At 35.6% G+C, this 23,214-nt stretch overlaps 2 protein-coding genes across 2 annotated transcripts in view; one reads left to right on the top strand and one right to left on the bottom strand.

The window, feature by feature from the left end:
- Srp54k (signal recognition particle 54k) overlaps window positions 1-2,600 on the bottom strand; it is a 40,227-nt gene extending 37,627 nt beyond the window's left edge. The window contains exon 1 of the mRNA XM_081758667.1: window positions 2,401-2,600. Coding sequence (XP_081614793.1) covers window positions 2,401-2,478 — 78 coding nt within the window. The 5' untranslated portion in view covers window positions 2,479-2,600. The remainder of the gene's footprint in view (window positions 1-2,400) is intronic.
- A 5,552-nt stretch (window positions 2,601-8,152) lies between these two features.
- LOC145685910 (G patch domain-containing protein 11) overlaps window positions 8,153-23,214 on the top strand; it is a 44,624-nt gene continuing 29,562 nt past the window's right edge. The window contains exons 1-3 of the mRNA XM_081758666.1: window positions 8,153-8,274; window positions 10,911-11,048; window positions 13,935-14,173. Coding sequence (XP_081614792.1) covers window positions 10,993-11,048; window positions 13,935-14,173 — 295 coding nt within the window. The 5' untranslated portion in view covers window positions 8,153-8,274; window positions 10,911-10,992. The remainder of the gene's footprint in view (window positions 8,275-10,910; window positions 11,049-13,934; window positions 14,174-23,214) is intronic.

Here is a 23,214-nt window from a genome sequence, read left to right as displayed (position 1 = left end):
CTGATTGCAACAAGCTAATAAAAGTCATGTACGGTTAAGAGCTGTTCAAAGAAATTTAACTTGGAAGTTTATATGAAAAATGAGTATATGCGCACTTAAACGCGTTAAGTACAACATTATTAGCAACGAATATTGACATACGAATTTAAATATATCGGAAGTAACAGAAAAAAAAAAAAAAAAAAAACTGTTTTGCAATAACTGACGGGTTTCTTAGCTAAATTAGTCTTTACACTGTTCACAATAATGATAGGTTAGAGATGAAAATTGATCACTGTTATTCTTGAATTCTATGAACAAGAAATGACACAGGCAAAAGACTTCCTTGCACCATGAACATCTTATATGTCCAACTGCGTTGCATTTGACAAGGCAACAGTTTCGCATAACCAAAGCTAAAAGCAACTTCGACAGGTGATTCAAAAGGTATATAATTGGTTCGATAACCTGCCTAGTGGAACGCAAACTGAAACAATGCAATGTATCGCGGTGATCGAAACTGATTTATTAGCATGGACACGAACTTTATTTGATTGGTTTGTCGGTATATCATAACGTCTGGCTGAAGAAGTTTCATACTACGTACAAATCTCCTGTCTTAATCTTTCATTGGTTGGAATCCAAACATATTAAATGGTTGTACAAATTGTGTGCAGTTCCTTTGTATATTCTCAACCATTACGTCTTTGCCATCTGTCATCCAACTTGCAATCAACAATTTGCCTGTGAATGGACCCCAGTGATCAAGGAGTAGCAAGTTCAAACCATCAGATTTCGCCATGGGAGAGAATACTTTGGTTATATACTTCCGGCATTTAACGTTGAATCGAGATACGAGATCTCGAAAAGTTCTCAACCGTACACGAATTTTATTAGCTTGTTGTAATCAGTACGAATTGGTCCTTCAAACGGCATGCTTAGTTTCTCCGTGGGCGAGTGCCTTCCCCCGAACTTCCCTTTGCATGTTTCAAAGGAAGAAGTTGACAATACTAAACAGAAGTTGTTTAAAAAAAAAAAAAAAAAAAAAAAAGGTAGAGGCCTATTGTGTAATTTTTCTGTAAATATCTTCGGGAGCAATAAAGTACAGTTAAGTGATAAGCAGGTAAACTTCACCATGATTCCATTGCAATCCCATTATAAACTATATAACACATTAGTTAAGTATTTAAAACATATATTTTTAAAATACCGGTATACGCTTTTGGATACATTCAATGATAATAAATTTTTGGTGACCTTGAAATATTAATTTCACAAAACCTTAGCAAATAACATACCATATGAAAGCCCATTTTAAGAGCTTTAAAATGAAATCAAATTAAACACTCTAGCTCAGTACAAGTTGAGAAAAAATTATTGTTTTTCCAATTTGTTGATTTTTTTAGGGGATCTTATACAAAAATCTGTGACAAAATCTGAAAAAATAAACTTTTCGTATCACTTCAAAAGGGTAGGGCTAAACCTGTAAATTTTGTTGAAATTGATATAATGGTTAAGTTGTGAGACTTGATTTAACATGGAATTTACCGAATATTAGCTTTGCTAAAGAAAATCTGTACGTATCGGCCATAATTCCCTTTGGCTTAAGTTTATATCAGAATCAAAGGTTGGTGTTGTTCCGCTGTAAAAAAGTATTAATGTGCAACCATATCTGCAATTAGAAAAACATGCACCAACTAGTGTACGGAGGTTATTACACATAATATGAACCAGGATAGGCAATAACAGGAGATCCCGTACGGATAAGTCTGTAGGGAGGAAGCGCGTTAGTGGCGACGGATATGTGAATAAAGGAATTTGGGTAAGAGTACACTTTTTGAGCAGAACAAGTGATTTTGTCACAGGATGTGGCACTGCTCACATGAGGTAACGTAGGGATAAGAAGGGTAGAGTCGGATTAGCTTAGTGTTAAGGAAGTTTGGACCCATTTTGTTAAAATTAATAGAGTGTAATTTGTCGTATTGCTATTTATTGTGAATTAGTTCCATGAATGTTCTGCGCAAAGGGCACTTTTCCCGAAATTTGTTTAATCGTTTCTAATATAATGGTTTGTTCCCATCGTTGAAAATTTTCTTATTTTTTATGTTCACATAAGAATATCAAATCTTGATGCTAGTGTAAATTTCGCCCAAAAGTGTGTGGTCATATGCACGATGGATAATTCATTTACAGAACTCATGTGATGCATTACACGCACAGACACACAAGATGGACTTGCATAGACCAACTTTACACAACAGTCATTATTCATAAATGTTTAAAAGATCTAAACAAATGCAAGGGGGTTTAACTTCATACACAAATATATGAACAAAAAATAGTGTATATTAAGTGGAAACACCAGTCTGTGAAATATAGGAAGTAAACATCTGTTCGTATATTATCCCAGTTGAAACTCACCTCTTCATTAATAATTGTTGCATTGCTGAGTGACCTCAATGCTGAGGTTATTTTTCTTCCTAAATCTGCTAAAACCATTTTGAATATATATAATAACTTGGCATATACAGATAAAATGCTAAAACACCAACAAAACAGGCAGACGTCAGATGGTACAACACACCACTTTTCTTCTTCCTTCTCTTCCTGTTCCTGTATTGAGATTGAGAATTCCCTTTTACCTTCTTCTTCTCGGAGGCTCCTACAGTATTTATAGAGTGGAAGAAACGATGGTTCCGTTTTACTATACGGATTCATAGATTATAAAATGAGCGGAAAAAATAGGCAAGTCTAATTTGCCCATTTCAAGTCGAGAATGGAACCCAATCATAAACCGTTCCTACTACTACTATTACTACTACTACTACAACAACAACAACAACAACAACAACAACAACTACTACTACTACTACTACTAATATACTACTACTACTACTACTACTACTACTACTACTACTACTATTACTGCTTCTACTACTACTACTTATACTATGGATCCATATAGTAAAACTGCTCGGAAATGATAACATCAAATCTGTCTGTGGGTCTCCTTCCGTATTAGCTTTCGTAAAATTTAAAGAACTGCAAAGCAAAATATGCAAAAAAAAAAAAAAAAAAAGTTTCTGTTATGCCTGTCTTTAACCTACGTTACTTGCGACCGATATTGCTAAGTTACCAATGTAAGTGCACATAGCAGGTAGCGCACCACACATGCGTTAGAGTAAAAAAAAAAAAAAGTTTTGAACTTAGACGCAACAAGCAGTTCTCTCTCCTTCGGTTTGATGTTCCATAAAAACATTCCGCCATATGCAGAGTCGTTTTGATTCATGATTAGTGTCATACTAAATCTAACTACTGCAGGAAAGATATGTTAGTCGAACTCTTTAGTATAATACTAATCACGTTCCAGAACGACTCTGCATGAGCCCCATTCTGTTTAGTAGTACTAGCATGTTATGAAAGAGGAAAATATGTAGAAAGGTAGCCAATGAGGTTGTTATGCTCGACGATCTCATTTTTATGTTCTGTGACTGATTGAAGTAACGAAATATGACTCCAACAAAAAGAAATCCTTTACTTGTGCAATTTGTCACTATGTAATATTGAAAGAGAGGATTGAACTGAAAAGAGTATTATCAGTAAGTAACAATGGACCTTATGCAGAGTCGTTCTGACGCGTGATTAGAACAATACTAAAATGTTCGACTAACATATGTTGCCTGCAGCAGTCAAGCGTTTAGTATGACTTTAATCATACGTCAAAACGACTCTGCATAAGGCCCAATATCATTAGTACTGGAATAATTAAATACAATGAATGAAAGAGTGATCTTAGTAGAGAAAGTTTGGACAGGGATGATCAATTAAAGTTATTGATGTTGAAGTAAGTTTCGAAATATTATTCGTGTAGCTTAAAAATACGTGAAACACTAAACGAAATAGTTCGTAATCGCATTTGGAAGCAATGAAGGCGCAGCCTTAGTTCATTTCTTCTTGCACTATATTATATTTTCTTTTGTTTTCAATGTTCCATGGTCCACCACAACAAGGCGCTGGAACGAAGTGCGGATCAAAAGTTAATTTGACAAAGCGTACACTATCTAATATGCACTCCATTCGTAGACTTCGAGGGTTCATCTTCGAAGTGTGCACTTTGCACTTTTGGACATGGCTATAAATAAGAAAAGATACGCCTGAGACCTTTAGGGTCTTATGCACCCCAGGCCCCTTCTAATAACGTCACTACCAATATCTACTGCAAATTAAGTTAAAACAGTAAAGGATGTGAAGTATACAATGAAGACATAGGGCGATATTCAGAGAGAATTCGTTAATCGAAGGTTAGTCACAGATTGGTTAGTGTTATACTAGCTCTTTACTAAGGAAAATGCACTGTTTGGTATTAAGAATCTACTTTGAGTACAACTAAACTGTTGATTTGGGTATGATTAACTATATAACCCCAATGCATCGGATGAGAAAAATATATGTGACAACTACGGAAAAGTAGATGAGAGCATGCGTAGTCTGTAAAAATAAAAATACATGAAATACGAAATGTTGTGTCGCACGCTAAACTGTGGGTAAAAGATTAGCCTCTGCTCTAGCTTAATTAGTCAGATGTGATTAACTTCGTCAAATACTACGTCCTAATCAGAGACTCTGAATACAATTTTGATAACCATCCTCTAGTCAATCCCGTAGTATGGCTTTAATCAGACTTCAAAACGTCTCTGCATAAGGCCAATAAAGTTTGCTTGAAAATGAAAAAGAATTGGTGACGATGACTTAAATATAAAGAATTAGATGGAAAAACTACACTATACACTGGCAGGTGAACGATGATTTCTGACAGCTTTGCACAAGGTCACGGCGAGCGAGCAGAAGACAGCAGGTCAACCAACCTAAGGCTCAGAACCTGTCGCGTCTCCATGGTAACCACCACACATTGCCAAACTTTCAGCAACCCCCTTCCCGCCCTCAACGAGGAAGAAGACGATTCTCCGCTTGTGCAAGAAGCACATGGCAATACCCTAAACCCAAGCCGTCCTCGCGAGCTGAGCTGTCAGAAATCATCGTTCGCCGGCCAGGGTATAGTACCTTATTTCATATCAGCAGGCGAAAAATTTGCTGACTGCAACGCTACGCAAAATATACGTTAAAGTACTTCGTTGTGAAAAAATGCAAAGCTACCGGGCAAAAACAGTGGTTTGCAGTTTGCATACAATACAAAATATTCCATATCAGTTTATGTGAACACAAACAAAATTTGCATTTAAATTTACAATAATTGGCATAGCAGTTTTTGCGATTGTTTTGCTTTGCGAAAGCTATTACGGAATGATACGCAGTTAAGTTGATCGCAAAATCAAACTTTGTCGATATGTCACAAAATTAGTACGTTATAAAGGATATTGAAAGTTAAAACAATTATTTTTCGTTGTGCTTAAGCAAAACGATGAAAAGAGTTACCATGAGTTTGAGACACTTCAGTGTATGTTTGCAATTGGATTTTATAAAAGTTGAAGTACATCCTAATCGGTATTTCCGACTGCGACCTGCTGATTAACGTCTTTACTTAATTTTTTGAATAATCTTATAACTATTGAATCTTTTCGATTACTTTTCCCAGATTAATATCCCAGGGCCACGTTCTATATTAATCTTCGCCATTTTTTTTATTACAAGCAGTGACGACGCCAGCTTTAATTTCTTAGATGGGCAGATACATTTCTGGGGGGGTTGCTATTTTTCATTAAAAAAATGATAGTTTTATTATCTTTGACTTACATTACAGTACAACGTGTATTTCATTGTTGTTCTCATATTATATAAAGTAAACTTATTTCAAGTAAAACTTGTAACTAACAATTCGCTGTCATAAAATGGAGATCACAGCTATCATAAACTTTTTGTTCCATCAAGGAAAGTCACCCAAGTAAATTCATGAGGAAATCAATGAAGCATTACGGGACCCTCCTTTGTTATATACAGTGATGAAGAAGTGAGTAAGTTTAAACGTGGTGATTTCTAAATAGATGATGCTTTATATCCAGGGTGACCAAATGCAGTGACTGTCCCCAAAATCGTGGATGCAATTCGTGATAATATTCTTAAAAATTGCAGAATTTCAGCAAAACCAGGGGCGTCATTTCAGATTTTGCTTGGGGGGGCAAGACCCCCTTGATATAAGTAAAATTTCGCGTTTTTCACTGATTTACTAGTATTCTATTGATAAAATCTATAGGTCTTATATATATATCATATATATATCAAACTCAGGGGCAAATGCACCTCCCTGCCCCCTAAATGACGCCCCTGAGCAAAACGTGTGTCAGAGATTGTGGGCATTTCTCTGGAACGCGTCAGCAGCATAATTCGTAATGACTTGGGCATGCACAAGTTCTTAAAATAATGGGTTTCCATAAAATTGTCAGGAGATCAAAAGAGTGAAAGAATAACGGTACCAAGATAAGTCTTCTTTCACTTTGACCGTAATGCCGATCAATTTCTGTCACGAATACTAACCATAGGCAAAATAGATTTGTTCCACTGCGATTCTCAAACAAAACAACAGTCAATCGAGTATAAGCACTCATTTCCCCCCACTCTCCAAGAAGTTCAAGATACAAAAATAGGCTGAAAATATGTTTGCAACATTCTTCTGGGATGAGGATGGAGTAGTACTAATAGATTACCTTCCCACGGGTCATACATTTACGGTAATGCAGAATCTCTGATCACTCAGAAAAATGAAAGAAAAATTGAAAGTGCAACACTGCGGAAAATGAAAATAAATGAATGCTGTTCCTTGAGGAGAATGCATTTGTCCATCAAGCACTATAAACACAATTGACACTGCATGATCTAGCGATTCAGTGCCTAGATCATCCTTATTCCATAGATTTAGCTCCGTCTAACTATTACTTACTTTCCAAACTCAAATAACACTTGAAAGACGCTATTTTAGATCTGATAATGGTAATGCTACGAACAGCGGTGCGAGGAAGTCTCCATTTTTTAAGTGGTCTGAAAAAATGGAGTATTATACAAGAAAGTGTATTGAACCTCGAGGGAAGTATGTAGAATAACTAAAATTTCATCATTCCACGTCTACTCCTGGATTGGGCTACGAATTTTTCAGCAGCTCCTCGTACATTTCTACTCAATATGGTAGACGTCACGTCATTGCTTTGAAGCAAAAAAATAACTAAGGGACCACTAGTGCATACCAATTACTAACTAAAGTTCAACACACTAACAACACGTTTTGTTGGGAGCAGATCAATTTTATTCCACACCAAACTCTTTTTATCTCCTCCAAAAATTAAGATCTGGTACTACCAAATTAAGCTGTTATGAGCCTATCAGATGAATATTGAATGTAGAGAATAATGTTTCAGGGGGGAAAAGTATAGAACCTTTAAATAAGATGTGCAAGTGAAAACTTCAAACCTAGATAAATACACACAAGTTATTTAAGTTATATTATACAATTAGTGGTTTTATCTTTCTTTTGTATCTAACTGATCCCATGCACAGAAAACAAGTCGATCAACTATACTATTAATGTTTGCTAGTCAAAATGAAAGTTCTGTTTTCAGTTGAATCGGATGTATAATGTTACATATTCTTATTATTGGAAATTAAAATGTATAAGTAAGAACTATCACAAACAATTACCGGAAAAAGCACTAAATTAGAAAACAAAAATTTACGTGCATACCCAGACGCTCAAAGAAGAAAGCTTGAGCACTAATCTGCCACATAGTAAATGCAACGAAAGTACAATTTGACAATGAGATTGGTTAGATACTGATATAAAATACTACATGTAGAATGGTTTAAGCTTGTATGGGCCTTACGCAGAGTCGTTTTGAAGCGTGATTAACGCCATACTAAAGAGTCTGACTAACATACGTTTCCTGCGGTAGTCAGACCTTTAGTATGATGTTAATCATATGTCAAAAGTTTCTGCATAAGGCGGTATGAGTCTGGAGGGAGCAGTCTAAGTGGCAGAAGTAGCTACTAGGGGGGCGCTGTCCCCCTTGCCCCCCTTCTGGCGTCGTCACTGATTGCAAGATGACGCAAAAGCTGGGACAATCAATTGTAAGTGCTATATCAATTATCGCAAATGAAAATAACTATTTTGCGTTCTGTTGAGAATAAAACATACGGAATGAGACCCAGAGTTGTATGTCTAACGGCTGGTGATATTCTTACCAAGTTCTGGACACTAACTTTTGGAAAACTTGGCAACCGTAGTTTCATATTAAAATGGAAGTGTTTGGGTCTGTACTCATCTAAACATGGATAGATGGGAAGGAAACCAAGGTGTATAGTATTTTGAGATATTTTTAAAGAATTACTTTGAGCAGTTTCACTGTACTCCTGCGTAGTAAATTATAAAGATTTGCTTTTAGAATAAATTTATCACTGGTTTGGTTTATGACTACTTAGTGCAAGGGTGTATTGCGTGCTTTTTGTCAGTGAGTGCTATATGTAATTTAAAATGTAGACTAATCTGTAGGCGTTTTTATAACCGTGGGCTTACCGCATACGTACCTACGTATTGTTATCTTTTAAAAGTTTTATTCGTGCAGTTTTACTAAGTGCATGATATAAGTTGTATTAGTAGTAGTGGGAACGGGTTAGAAGCCTCGCAGGGGTTGGTTGGGTTCTTTTCTCGACATAAAATGTGCAAATTAAAAGCTTGCACATTTTACAATCTGTGGATCCGTATAGTAAAACTGCACCGTTTTATTATAGTAGCTACTTCATACTTTAAATTTTATCGTTCGTGGATTAAAATAAAGGATTAAGTGCCGCAGGTCCACATCTAAGCCTTAACATGCTGGACCTACTCAGCGGCACAAAGAACGGGTTAAGTTGTGATAAGTCAACCCATCTCAAACATATGTACTAGGGGTAAACTGTACAGTGCCCAAAGCCCAGAATGAATCTGGATACTGCTATGTAATGATGTATTATTACGTTAGATTAAGTTTAAGAACACCAATCGAAGTAATTATTGAAAAATTATAACACTATTACTGAATTTATTTTTGGTGTCCTGTAAAATATTTGTGCTGGGCGATATGACAAGAGTGTAGTTAGGCCTAGCATACATGAAGTTCGGCCACCAGAAATAATTGTTGAAAAAGTAGGATTCTTTCAAGATTTGCATATAAGTACAGCGTCCGGATATACGCTTTTAAAATTACAGTGCAAGAAACAAACTATCCTGCACTAGGTGGACACTAAAAGGCGCGAATTCTGTCTAACCGAATCAAGGAAGGTGGAACCGCGGGAGGTTGCGTTCGTAGGGATCAGGAGCGTAAGTGAGGATAGTGGGAACACACTGTTCCTCGTGTTACTAGTTGCCTTGCCCATCGAACAACTTTATTGTTACGGATCGTAGAATAGACTATGTTAGGTTAGTGCTTGTATGTTGCATTTTCAAGTACATTAATGTTTATTCGGAGTGATACGGCTTTCGTACACTGTGCAGAAATACTTCCTGTGCGGTAAATATAATCTAATACAGCCCCTTTTCATATGCACTTGACTTATTTTAACACTCGTCTAGCACGTTACACTTGTAACCCCACACTTGTAAACATAAAATACAGCTGTATTGCTTACTACTTAAACTAGATGCCTACAGAAATTTGTTCCCTAGAAATTTTCTTTATATGCAGTTGTTCAATTTACCCTGAAAATTTTCCAAATTTGGTGTTCTTAAACTTAACCTACACCTATTATTTCTTAATACAATCTTTACTATGTCTGAAACTTTTGTTTCATTAGCAACTTTTCACATTTATTGAGTATACTTGTACTAGAGAATTTGTCCCACATACCGCGTCGGAGTCCGAAAGCCGGATCATACGCTTGCGAGTGGAGGCGATGAACTAGCTGAATTTCTAGTTCCAGTCACATATAATAAGAACCTTTCTCGCTAGTCTAGTCGCTAGGTGCGCATGCCTTTGACGAAAGGGACCTTGTTGGAGAGCATTGCATACAGGTCAAGTTTTGCATTTTTCGTACAACGGGCTTCGTCAGATACAAAACTTCAAGTATATATTGTTTGTGTTCGTAGTGTCGGTTGAATAGTAGGATCACAATAATATAAATTTGTTCTCGTCTTCGGTGCGAACGGTCTCGGGTTTGATTCCCGTCTGGGACACTCAGTCGAAAAAATGTAAAAGGTTTTTCAGGCCAGCAATCCTGAGTAAGGTTTTTCCTGAGTTTTCCTCATTCATACCAGGCAAATGCTGGTATGGTATCTAATATGCACATCACAGGCCGCTTCCTTTCTTTCCCAATTCTGTGTTCCTTCCCTTTTCTCGGATAATGTGATTGCCGAGGGATGTTATCCCTCATACGCGACGGGGCTAACATGGTTATATATGCCGGAAACCCCAAAAATTTAATTTCTAATCCCCCGGAATATGAATTTAATACTAATGTGTAAATAAACTGTGCCTCCAATTTCTAATAATTCAGGCTCATGTCTAGAAAGCTTCACACATCAAGTTCAGTGATCATGTCTAACACGCTTCACACATCAAGTTCAGTGATCATGTCTAACACGCTTCACACATCAAGAAGTGAAGGTAGCTACCAACGGTGGATGTAACAGACCCTAAATGACAAGTATATTTTACTTTTGTTCGCAGTGACGCTCAATAGTACTTTTGAATTGTTTTAGAACAAATTTGTATGTTACACAATTTCAAGCCCAGTTTTAAGAGATTTACTTATTAGCGCAAGTAATTTTTCTCAGATGAGGCCTGCAGCAAGAAAGATGAACAGAATATCAGAAGAAATAGGCTAAAACAGTCCACGTAGCACAAAGATATAATATTTTGTTTAATCACTTCTTTCTAATTTATGTTAGATGCATATGGTAATAGTTTCTTGAATATCTTTTATACTGTACCATAATTCTTTTTCCTTTTTTTCAGATCCATCGTATTGCACTTCGACCCCAGTCTTTACATTTTATTTGTAGTGACGAAGAGTGTAAGGAGAAATAGTTAAATAAGAATGGCTGCAGAAGAAGAAGAATATGATTACATGTCAGACGACTTTTTAGCTCAGTGGTACGTAACAATTTACTGTTTAATACATAGAACTTTAAAGATTTACTTCAGTAGTAGTTAACAGCTCCTTAGACTTCTCTGTAAGAGCTATCAGATGTTTAATTACCATTCACCTCTTTACATGCCCTGGAAATCCTAATGAGATGGCTAATTTCCTGTTATAATTTCGACAACCAATGCTGATTCCACCTGCTGCCATTCGCTAATTGGAGAATGTAACTTTCACGAATGCTTTCCGTGTAAGTCAACATAGTCCTTTTTAAGAAAGAAAGTTTTAAACTGTTGTTGATCACTAGTGGCTGGATGTTAGGCAAAATGTCTCTTAATGTTAGAGATATGATAAAAGTGAATACGGTTAAGTTCGTTTGGAGAGAATATACTTTAATTTCAGCAAGCTTTATGTGGCCTATTCTTTGCATTTTCTTCAAAATCAGAACTTTATTGAAATAACTATATTGATCTGATGTTCATTAAGCGTTTCTGTTCCTAGGAATTTAAAAATTACAGAAATAAATTTGAAACAGGTCAAGGTTCAGCTTCATACCGTACGTGAGAGGAATGTCGTCGCAAGAAATGTGTCGAGTTGTTGGACAAGTGCTCAACGGTGAAAACGTACCAATCCACATGTTCTTTTTTGCTCTGAATATGCCCCGGTTACTGTGAAAATATAAAGAGGTTGCTGTAGATTAAAAAAAAAAAAAAAAAAAAAAGTGTTGTACGCTCAAAGACGTAACTATGAGTAGAAAACTTGAAAAAATACCTCGTTATCAGCTGAAATCTCTATTAATGATTCCATCTGATGGGCTACCTAAATATAACTTAATAGTGTAGCTACTCATTCGAACTGCTATCCGTAATGTAGCATAAATCTTTGGACTCTAGTAAAGGAATTATTGGTCATTTGGAAATGAGTAGGTAATTTGTTTGTGGTGTGTCACACAGTCTCACAGAGATATTTTAGAATTTAATAAATCAGTTGGAAAATTAGTTTGAGACAAACTATATCAATCAACACCTCCAGCGTCAGCAATAGTGCCCAGCACTACGTATTGACACTACTTTAGAAACTTGTAGTCTTATACTATGATCAATGGCGTATGCAGGTGGAGGGTTCGGAGATTTAACCCTCTGGAGCAAGATTATGGAAAAATAAACACTTACTATACTAAGATATATAGCTATACAAAAATCATGCATGACCTATAAAGATATAAGATTGAGTGTTTGAACCCATCTTAATGAAGCTCTGTGTAGATCCACGCGATGCAGAGTAGACACAGCAATTGCTGTTATGCACTGGGTAATGTCTTTTAGTGTACTCAAATCTCTGGGGTTATTTTCGTAGACTTTACCTTTCAAATAACCCCACAGAAAGAAATCTTATGATGTTAAATCGACTGATCTTGCTGGCTGCAGTCTTTTTGAAATCAGACGTTAACCAAAAAATCGACATAAAAATGCTATTTATTTTTCTGACGTATGACACATTTCCTCGTCTTGTTGCAGCCACGCATTCGTTCATCAACTTGTAAAACTGCCATGAAATTCTGAATAATGTACTGGTATACAGCTGAGTTGACTTTGTTAAAATAATAATAATAATAATAATTAAAATAATAATAATAATAATAATAATAATAATAATAATAATAATAATAATAATAATAATAATAATAATAATAATAAAAAGTCCATTGATTCGCGAACGGGACATAGCACGATACACCAGTTTTCTGCGAGTACAGGGAAATGTCGTGTAAAGTGGGTCAGTATCTTTTGTTCTCAGATTTAGCATTACCTGTCAAATGAAAACGGGTCTCGTCCGTGAAGAATGTCGAATCAAGTACAGAAACATAGTTGAAACCCAGTTCTTGTACCCTTTTTACGTGATATGGATGTAATTTTAAACGTTTTGTTATCTTTTGGACTGAGCTGTATGATAGTCCTAGCTGCTGCGATAGCCGTCGAAGTTTTGGCTGTGGTGATTGTTGCAATTGTGCGACAACGTCGTTCAAAAGTCGTCAAAACGGTCGGACTCCCACTCCAAGGTTTATTCGGCACACTGCCGAGTTCATGATATGTGTTGACAAATCCATGAACTACTCACTTTCTTACCGAAACGATTCTGGAATTAATCGTTTGCTATACTGTATCTTAAAAAAGCTTCTCCAGTGACAAACTCATTCCTGCAGCTAACGTAATTGAAATGCTAATCACATCGCATGTCTTTTTCTCTTTGTCACGACTACTAGCGCCAATCCGCAGTGCCATCTACTGTGTAGAGGTCTGCAGTGAAAATCCTACTTTTAAGGTATGGGGGACTTTTCGTTTGAAGGGGCAACTTGTTGCTTATTTTCACAGGGAAGGAAATGTTTTTAGTTCTTTTCTGATCTTTATGTGTTGCGGAAGATTTTTATTGCAAAGAAGCATATTTAATTTTAGAACTGTTTCTAAGAACAGGTTTTCTATACACAATGTAACCAATTGTCTATTTATGTAGTGTAAATATTAAGTTTCGGTCTTGTTTTTCAAGCGAACTTTAACAGTATATATCAGTAAGTATCTCCTTTATACAAGACCTGGAGTAAGAAGACGAACTATCTCGCTTATAGTTCATAGCTTTTGGAGGGAATTCTATACATCGTGCATTTTATGTAGCAACGAGTTTGTAAGTTACGCAGATGAAGGAGTGAGAAATGCTCTGAAGTAGAAAGCTGGAATATATTTGGGTGTTCGAGGGTAGAGAAAAGTTTTTTCATAGCTAAAATATGTGTCCTATTGTGTCGTTAAGGAGTATTTTTTTTTTTTTGTTTTTTTTTGTTTTTCGTAGTGTTCGATACATCCTATTATATCATTAAGGAGAAATTACCTTTGTTTTTTCTCTAGTGTTCAAGATGACATAAGACCTGGACTGATTCATAATCGAACTCAGCAAAGGAATCATGATATTCAAAAGAAGCGGGATGTCTTGAACGAAGCTAACAAACAGAAATTCAAGCCTCAAAAAGTAGTAGAAGCTGAGCGTCGTGAAGAAGGTTTAAAGGAGTCCATCAGCGATAATAATAAAGGCTTTGCCTTGTTACAGAAGATGGGGTATAAACCTGGTACAGCTATTGGAAAATCAGGTAGAATCCTGCAACAAAGTTAACGTACCTTTTGCGTGGTTGTTTTAGTACTGATATTTCGCTCACTTTAGCTTATATGACCATCTTCAGAGAGTTTCATCTTTTCAAACTTAAATCTAGTGGGAATTCATATGTCGCTTATGTAATATCTTCCTCACGTATATTCCAATGGAAATAACATCTTAAATTTATTACAAAAACCCCTATGAACTAGAACTCTGTTATGAAAAATGCATTTATGCACTAATCTGTAAGTAACATGTGATTCACACTCGATTCAAGTTTCAAAAAAGATTAAGTATTCCGAAGATCCTCATAGAAGCTGAAGTAAGCAAAATATCAGAATTAAAATAAATTAGTGTGTGCAAAGGAGCGTAAAATTATTTCTTTTCTTTACTATACATAAGTATGAAAAACTTTGATGTACTAGAGTCTTTATGTTTGACTTTTATTATTCCAAACATTTTTGCTCCTTACTGTCTTGTTTTATTTTGAAGAACCAGAGCAGTGTTTCTTAAACTTTTTTCAAGTGGGATCTCTTTTATTAGTCAGAAAGTTGTACGTACTTTGGTACTCTTCAAAAGCAAAAGTCCCCGCACAATCCTTATGGAAATTGGATTTCGGTGGAAAAGACTGAAACCGTAATATATTCCAGATCCTGTTATCCTGAAAAAAAAAAAAAAAAAGTCTCGATGGGTGTTTGGACACTACCGATCTCTGAGCGTTTGGCCACTACGAGGTTACTTTTTTAAAAAACAGCAGAAGGTAACGATATTCTGGATTTCGGTGGAATTGCTTGAAACCGTAATATGTTGTAGATGTAATCCTGAGAAAAAGTCTCAATGGGCACAACCACCAGTCACTGACGATTTCGCCACTACAGGACCATATTTTTGAGAACAGCAGAAGATACCGATATTCTGAATATCTGTGAAAGTGAGTGAAACTGTGATATATTGTGATCCTGAAAAAAAGTCGTAATGGGCACAACCACCAATCAATGACACTGTGGGCACTACGAGTCCACTTTTTTCGTGTAATCTACAGCATATCACGGTTTCAGGTAATTGCACCGAAATCCAGAATATCATTATCCTCGGCTGTTATAATAATAATAATAATAATAAAAGAAAAGACCTCGTAGTGGGCAAACGATTATAATCGGTGGTTGTACCCATTACGATTTTTTTTTTCAGAATCACAAAATCTACAGCATATCACGGTTTCAAGCAATTTCCATAAGGATTGTGCGGGGTTCTTTATCATCTTTTTAAAATGTTGAACGTATTTTAAAATAGTATTAATTAAAATTCTCTGAGTTTTATACTGATGTTACTTGGAGAAAATATATTATTATTACTATTATTGATTATTACTTGAAATTATGATGGAGGGTTATGAACAATATTTTATAATAACACATCTAAATAGGCCTAAGCTATTTAGATATGTTATTAAATGTGCTATTAGAAAATGTATAATTTTTACCTTATTATTATCGTTTATCTATACATATTTCAAGTTCTCAACTATGTACGCACTTCACTTAAATTTGATTTTTCTGTCTTTTCCTTGATTAATGTTTAGTCTTAAGTGGACCACGGCAGTAGACCTCGAAGATGACAGTTTGAGAAATGGTTAACTATAGGATTGATTTTCAGTTAAAGATTCTGAAGCTGAGGTTTCAGTATGTTGTTAGAAACAGATGTCGAAAAATTACTTTTTCTCTATGTGTGGGCCAAGAAACAGCCGTTCAAATCTCGATTTCTTTTTTAACAATCACCATACTCGCTTCTCCTTTTGCCGGTTGAAAGTAAAAAAGTGTGGTTTTCTACGCCTACTCGTTCGTTCGTCGTTACGTACATTCACCGAAAGGTCGTACCGTTCAACTTACTGAGACCAAATTTTAAATTTAAGGTTTTCATGTGATTTTCTAGGGCTTATATATATATATTCTTCCTACCGCTAAAACTAAGGGTAGTTTACTGAGGGTAAAAATTAAAATTTGCTCAAAAACGACTAACAATTTTGTTTATATTTCATATATTAATTTTTGGGTAACATGATAGCGTGGTATAAATCGTTTTTCTGGGGAAAATCAAGAAGGGGTAGTTTACTCTATGGGTGAGTTTTTTTTCCGGACGGTTTTCTCAAAAATGACTCATGCGATTTTCTTCATACTTCATAAATAAATACTTCATTAGTAACTTGACAATATTACATAACTCATTTGTTCCGAAAAATGTACGGGAAGTAATTTTTCTCGGGTGTGAGGTTTTTTTTATTTTATTTTATTTTATTTTATTTTATTTTTATTTTTATGATTTGCTCAGAAACGGCACAGGCGATTTTGCTCGTATTTCATTACTATTCCTATTAGGTTAATATCCACAGGGTGTGGTTTACTCTTGGGGTAATTGTTTTTGATGGTTTTGTGAAATGCGACTTCTGCGATCTTGTTATTTTTATATGGAAAATCTACGAGGGGTAGTTTGGTTTTGGGAGTAAGTTTTCTTTGGGCGAAATTTTCCGAACATACCTTACAATTTTGGTCGTATTTTAGAAGAAAATGTTTGTGACTGGGCAAAATAAAGGTAAAAATGAAATTCGAAAAATTTCATGTCAGCCACTTTATAAAAAAAAATTATATGCAAACGAAAACATTACAAACAAGAATTTTCCCGGCTAAGATTTTATATATCAATAGGAACGAAATGTGAGCTAGTATGTTGATAAGATTTGCAAATGTTATTATTTTTTTAACATAAATTTTTATTAGTGAAACAGTCCAACTGTTATTATTTTATTTTGGTAGTTGTCACTTAATAGTCTTCCCTTAATTCCCTTAATAGTCTTTGGCCGTTCTATAATGAACGATTTATTATAGTTCATGTATGTTTGATCTTACCGGCCCTCTCCGCATGATCTCTCGATGAGTCTTAAATATTCCCACCAAATGGTCCATTCAATGCACAAATCACTCACATTTAGCACAGTCTATCACTTGCATTCACAATGTTGAAGTTTGTATGCAGGTCCTGTTGATGACACGTTTATATCACTAATTGCTTTAGCATTGTCTTTCTAATCATTGTCACTGAGAATACTCATACACTATACTCTTCGTTTTATTAATTAAACTAAAATTTGTCTTTAAAATAATGAGAATAGACGCATTCCTTTTTCGCACTGATCGTTTTGGCGTCCCCTTTCATTCTGTTCTCTTCGTTCACGCTATTTTCGTTTTTAGAAACATTTACAAATTTTCAAATGCAAGCCCACCCTCGTTTCCTATTGGTTGGAAAAACTATTTAACATTTTTAAACTGGACAGAAAAGAGAAACAAACAGGAAACTTCGTTGGTGGCGACTTGAAACATTATCGGGTGGTCAGTGGATGAAGGACAAGAAAGTGTAAAAGGACAGAAAGTTAGGAAAACGAGAGGGGAGTTGGGGAGTGGACTCTTTTTTTTTTTTTTAACATTATGGAGGGTGACTGGACAAAACTGGTAAGAAAATTGTTTGGATAGGATGAGCGCCTGAAATAAAATGGCCAAATCTACGCTTAGTGAACTTAGAACAATAAATAAATAATGAATAAAGATTAATAATATGAATGATAATATGTGCACTGGCACATTGCCCCTTTTGAATTGGATGAAGTCATCCTAGTGACGAAGAGAATTAATGAAATTATTAAATAAGATGAAGTAATTAGGGCATTCCATACTAAATATTAATGAATATTAATTACATACAAATAAGGGCTTACATACTTAAATAAAGACAATTCTAGTTAATGTAGATAATTTTATGGTTAGTAAAACATTTATGATAAACTACCAAATAGAAACTAAAAGACCACTATTCTAGTTATTACTGCATTATTAAACACAAGATAGGCTATTTCAACTTTAACTAACGTAAATGATGCATGACACAAAGGAATATATTTAGTAAAATTAAATTAACTACTCTAATTTAATATTAATATTTAAATCTACTTTCTGTGATACTTAATACAATGCATTATCTACTTTTCTACTGTACAAAGATAAGGTCTAAAATAATAATAGTTAGTATTATTAAATACACATAATGACTAATGTGTCAGTAAATACGATTATGCTACTTCATGTCTGTACACATATTGCTAATCTAATATATCGCAGAAATATAAACAAAATGGAAGGCAGTTTGCCGCTAATTATATTGATAGCACTTAAATTATCTTTCAACGTCTAGCTTAGTTCCCTCTCCATTTAATATAAATCCGAGAAATTTTACTTCTCTCTGTCCGAAACTGCATTTCCTTAATTTTATATGAAAGTTTGCCTCTTCCAATTTCATCAAAATGTCCTCCAGTCGCTTTAACATTGATTCCCATGTCTGTCCGCTGATTAGGACATCATCTACATACCAGGATACTCCCTCCGAGTCTGGACCCATAATTTGGTCTAGACACCTTTTGCACGCACTACTAGAATTTACCATACCATACGGGCAAGTAGTGTGCACGTACGTGCGCCCCTTGTACGAGAATGCCATATATTTCTGACTATTTTCGGAGAGTGCTATGCTGAGGAAACATTTAGAAATATCTAGGTTGCAAAAGTATTTCGACGTTTGATGTTTAAGAATTACGTCATACATGTTTTCATTATGATCGCCATCTTTAGTTATCACTAAGTTCACCTTACGAAGATCTGTACAAATTCGTACTTCTTTTGTTCCTCTTTTTCTTACTACGACAAGGGGAGAAATATATTCCGAAAACCCTCGTTTAATTACTCCTAAATTTTCTAATACTTGGATTTCTTCTTCTACTGCATTTCGCAATTCATATGGTATGCAATTATTCTTCGCCTGGAAGGGTTGCAAACCTTTGACTTGGATTTCGTACTGAAATCCTTTCACACGCCCTGGCTGATCATCAAAGACTTTTCTGTATTTAAGTAATATGTCTAATAGCTCTCCCTTTTGCTCGTTACTAAGGTGTGATTGATTGGACACAAATTCCCGAATATCGGAATCCGAATATGTCCCTGTTTCTTCATTCCTTACTTTCTGTTGGGTAACTTGGTTACATTTCACTGTGTGGATGGTTGAAATGTCACTAAATAACGTATCTGCTTGGATGAAATTTACGAATTCAACATTACAAATATCCTTTTGTCCACAAAAAGGGATTTCATGCACAATGTTGTCTATTTCAAATGAAAATAATTTTCGCAAGAAATCAAAACGTCCTTTATATTCGTAAAACAAATCAACTCCTGCAATAATTGGAAAAGACAGACCTGCTACTACAAGAAACGGATGGACAATGCTTGTTTTCTGAAAACATAGTTCTAACAATATTTGTTCTTTCACTCTCACGCCTTTATCCCTAGTTGCCGTCTTTATAACTGTATTAGTCACTGGGATGACGTCAATATTTATGCCCGCTCCCAACATTTCATTGAAATATTCTTTCGACACGAGAGACGACGTACAACCTGTATCCAACAGCATTTTGACACCTTGACCACATATTTGTACCTCTATTTCAGGTAAAATCTTTACTGGTGGTCGTAAAAGTGTTTCATTCTCACAAATTGCGTCATCAAACATCGACGTTAAATTTTCTGGGACCTCGAGATTATGACTTTCATTCATTTCAGTTCTAATGGGATAAAGTGTATTTTGTTTTAAAGAACAATCCTTTAGGCTATTTTCTACGGACAAGCTTGCTTTTCTTTTTGTTTCATTGACCTGCTTTCTGGGGGTAGAAATCCCTTTCGTGAAAACTTGCTGGCCACTTTGCTCACAGGAAGAGCTCTTCTGACCACCCTCGGGCGCTTTGCCGCTCTGATTGTTTACCACTGACCTGCCGTATAGGGGAAGATTGGAAGAAGAACTAGCCTTTTTTTTCTGTAAATTTTCCCTCACCGTCCCCTCTAATGAAGAGGCGGTGATCGTTACGCGTTTCCCTGATATGAAACATTCGTTCCAGTAGCAGCATTTATACTTCGGTTTTCGCTTATTTCAATATTGTCATTCCTCTGGAATCTAGGAGCGCTGTGATCGTTCCGCGGATAGTTATGATTGTTTGGTGGATTTCGTTGTCTTCTGTTAGAATTATTGCCTTGTTGAGATTCTGATGTTGCGTTAGCGTAATGTTGTTGGCGTGGTTCCCGGCGTTCATCTCGGCGGGGTGGACGGGCTGTGCCCCTCTCTTGTCGGTCTTCTTCAATTTGCCCCAAGTTTCTAACGAGTTCTAATAACTCCGATAAAGTTTTTAGGCTAGCTGCAGCTAATGTCCTTTGTATGGGAACATTGTATTGCTTGCTAATGACCTTTACTAACTCATGCTGTGGTAATGGAGGGCGGAGCAATGAATTTAAATGTGCTATGTGCATAGCATGATCATAAAATGATGATTTACGTGGGTCATGTTTTGCGGTGTACACTTGCAGTCTTATGTCGCTCAGCCTCTCGTCAGAAAGATATTCATTCAAAAATATTCTCTTGAAATCCTCAAGTGTCTTAATTTCCGATTCCATCATCTCGAAAAACAATAATGCTTTACCGCGCAGAGTTGATCTGATTACTTTTATGTGCAAATTACTGGGGACTTGCATTAGTGAAAGGTAATCTTCTAAGGAACGCATATATGAGTGAATTTCTAACTCATTTTCTTCTGATGTAAATACAGGTGCTTGAATTATGCGACTATCTATTAACGCTTTTTGGACGTTGCTTGTTGTTTCCGTGTCCTGATATTCGTAAGTTCTATGCCGATGCAACCGGCTGTCATACTCAGGTATGACGTCATTATCAGGGATATTCCTAGCCACATTATTAGTGTTTAAAGTACTGGGTCCCTGTGATAATTTTCTTACTCGCGTTTCTAAATTTTCTATTGATGAAGTCATATGCTCGCGTAAGTTTTGTAATTCTTTTGTGAGGTGCTCAATATCACTTACGAGACGTCTTTCAAGCTGCTCTGTTCTGTTCGCGTTATGAGTACTGTCTTCGCGGAATTCATGAAATTGGCGTGTCGTGATGAAATCTTGAGTGCGCTCTTCTAGATTTATCACTTGAATTTGTACGGTTTCCAGTGTAACACTATTTGTTTGTATTTTGTCTTTTATTTCTTTCATGTCCCTATTTATAGTAAGTATCGCATCCTCTTGTTCCGACAATCTGTTTGATTGTAAATCTACTAGTCCCTCTAGTTCCTTCGACCTAACTTCTAACCTTTTGCACATATTTATTTCTGATTGGAATATTTTATCCTCTAAGTTTGATTGTAATGAGTCGATCTTTTTATCTAATCTACCGATTTCGCTCATGATTGTTTGGTTAATTTTAGTGTTTTGGTCCTGCATTTCGCGTGAAAGTTTTGCTTCAATTTCAGAGCACCTCGCCTCAAAACGGGCTAATTTCGAGTCCAATAATTCTTCTATTCCCCGAAGGAGATTTTCATTGGGTTGTACGACTAATGCTGGTTGGTTTTGTGACTGTGAATGACTTTCATTTTCAATAAGGGTTGGCGAAGACCCTTCCGCTAGTCCTGTTTCGACCTCCGCGGTTAGCGGGTGGAGGGACAGTTGCCTTTCCATTTCTATTATTTTCAAAAGTCTTACTTGTAACCGCGTTACTACAGGCATAAAGCAGCACAAATGACAATAGATACTGTTATTTCCCAAGCAACAAAATGAATCTAAATGCACAAAACATATGACATAACAACAACATAAGCCGATGATGCAAAATAAACAGGAAATACATATATCTCAAATAAATTATAACGATAAAATGGCATGCACAAAAAACATAACTGAATAGACAACTATATGCATCATGCACTGTTAATTTTCAATTCTGTTCTGCCCCTTTCTAAAATAAAGGATAAAATTAGAATGGTCTGCCCCTTTCGAAAATAGTTATATTTTCTCTTAAGGAATATACTAAAACGAAAATTAGTCTTCATATGAAAAGATTTGGCCAAAGACAGTTATTTCAAATGAATAAAATTTTAAAGGATAATTTAGAAGTCTCAGGATGAATAAAATTGTGTAAAATTCGAGCCTTACGCTGGTGGCGCCATTTAATGTGACTGGGCAAAATAAAGGTAAAAATGAAATTCGAAAAATTTCATGTCAGCCACTTTATAAAAAAAAAATTATATGCAAACGAAAACATTACAAACAAGAATTTTCCCGGCTAAGATTTTATATATCAATAGGAACGAAATGTGAGCTAGTATGTTGATAAGATTTGCAAATGTTATTATTTTTTTAACATAAATTTTTATTAGTGAAACAGTCCAACTGTTATTATTTTATTTTGGTAGTTGTCACTTAATAGTCTTCCCTTAATTCCCTTAATAGTCTTTGGCCGTTCTATAATGAACGATTTATTATAGTTCATGTATGTTTGATCTTACCGGCCCTCTCCGCATGATCTCTCGATGAGTCTTAAATATTCCCACCAAATGGTCCATTCAATGCACAAATCACTCACATTTAGCACAGTCTATCACTTGCATTCACAATGTTGAAGTTTGTATGCAGGTCCTGTTGATGACACGTTTATATCACTAATTGCTTTAGCATTGTCTTTCTAATCATTGTCACTGAGAATACTCATACACTATACTCTTCGTTTTATTAATTAAACTAAAATTTGTCTTTAAAATAATGAGAATAGACGCATTCCTTTTTCGCACTGATCGTTTTGGCGTCCCCTTTCATTCTGTTCTCTTCGTTCACGCTATTTTCGTTTTTAGAAACATTTACAAATTTTCAAATGCAAGCCCACCCTCGTTTCCTATTGGTTGGAAAAACTATTTAACATTTTTAAACTGGACAGAAAAGAGAAACAAACAGGAAACTTCGTTGGTGGCGACTTGAAACATTATCGGGTGGTCAGTGGATGAAGGACAAGAAAGTGTAAAAGGACAGAAAGTTAGGAAAACGAGAGGGGAGTTGGGGAGTGGACTCTTTTTTTTTTTTTTAACATTATGGAGGGTGACTGGACAAAACTGGTAAGAAA

The sequence above is a fragment of the Thermobia domestica genome, chromosome 5 (genome assembly GCF_964235325.1).
Source record: "Thermobia domestica chromosome 5, izTheDome1.hap1.1, whole genome shotgun sequence".
Taxonomy (NCBI): Eukaryota; Metazoa; Arthropoda; class Insecta; order Zygentoma; family Lepismatidae; genus Thermobia; species Thermobia domestica.
The sequence above is the reverse complement of the archived record's forward strand: the minus strand, read 5'-3'. Positions and strand labels throughout refer to the sequence as shown.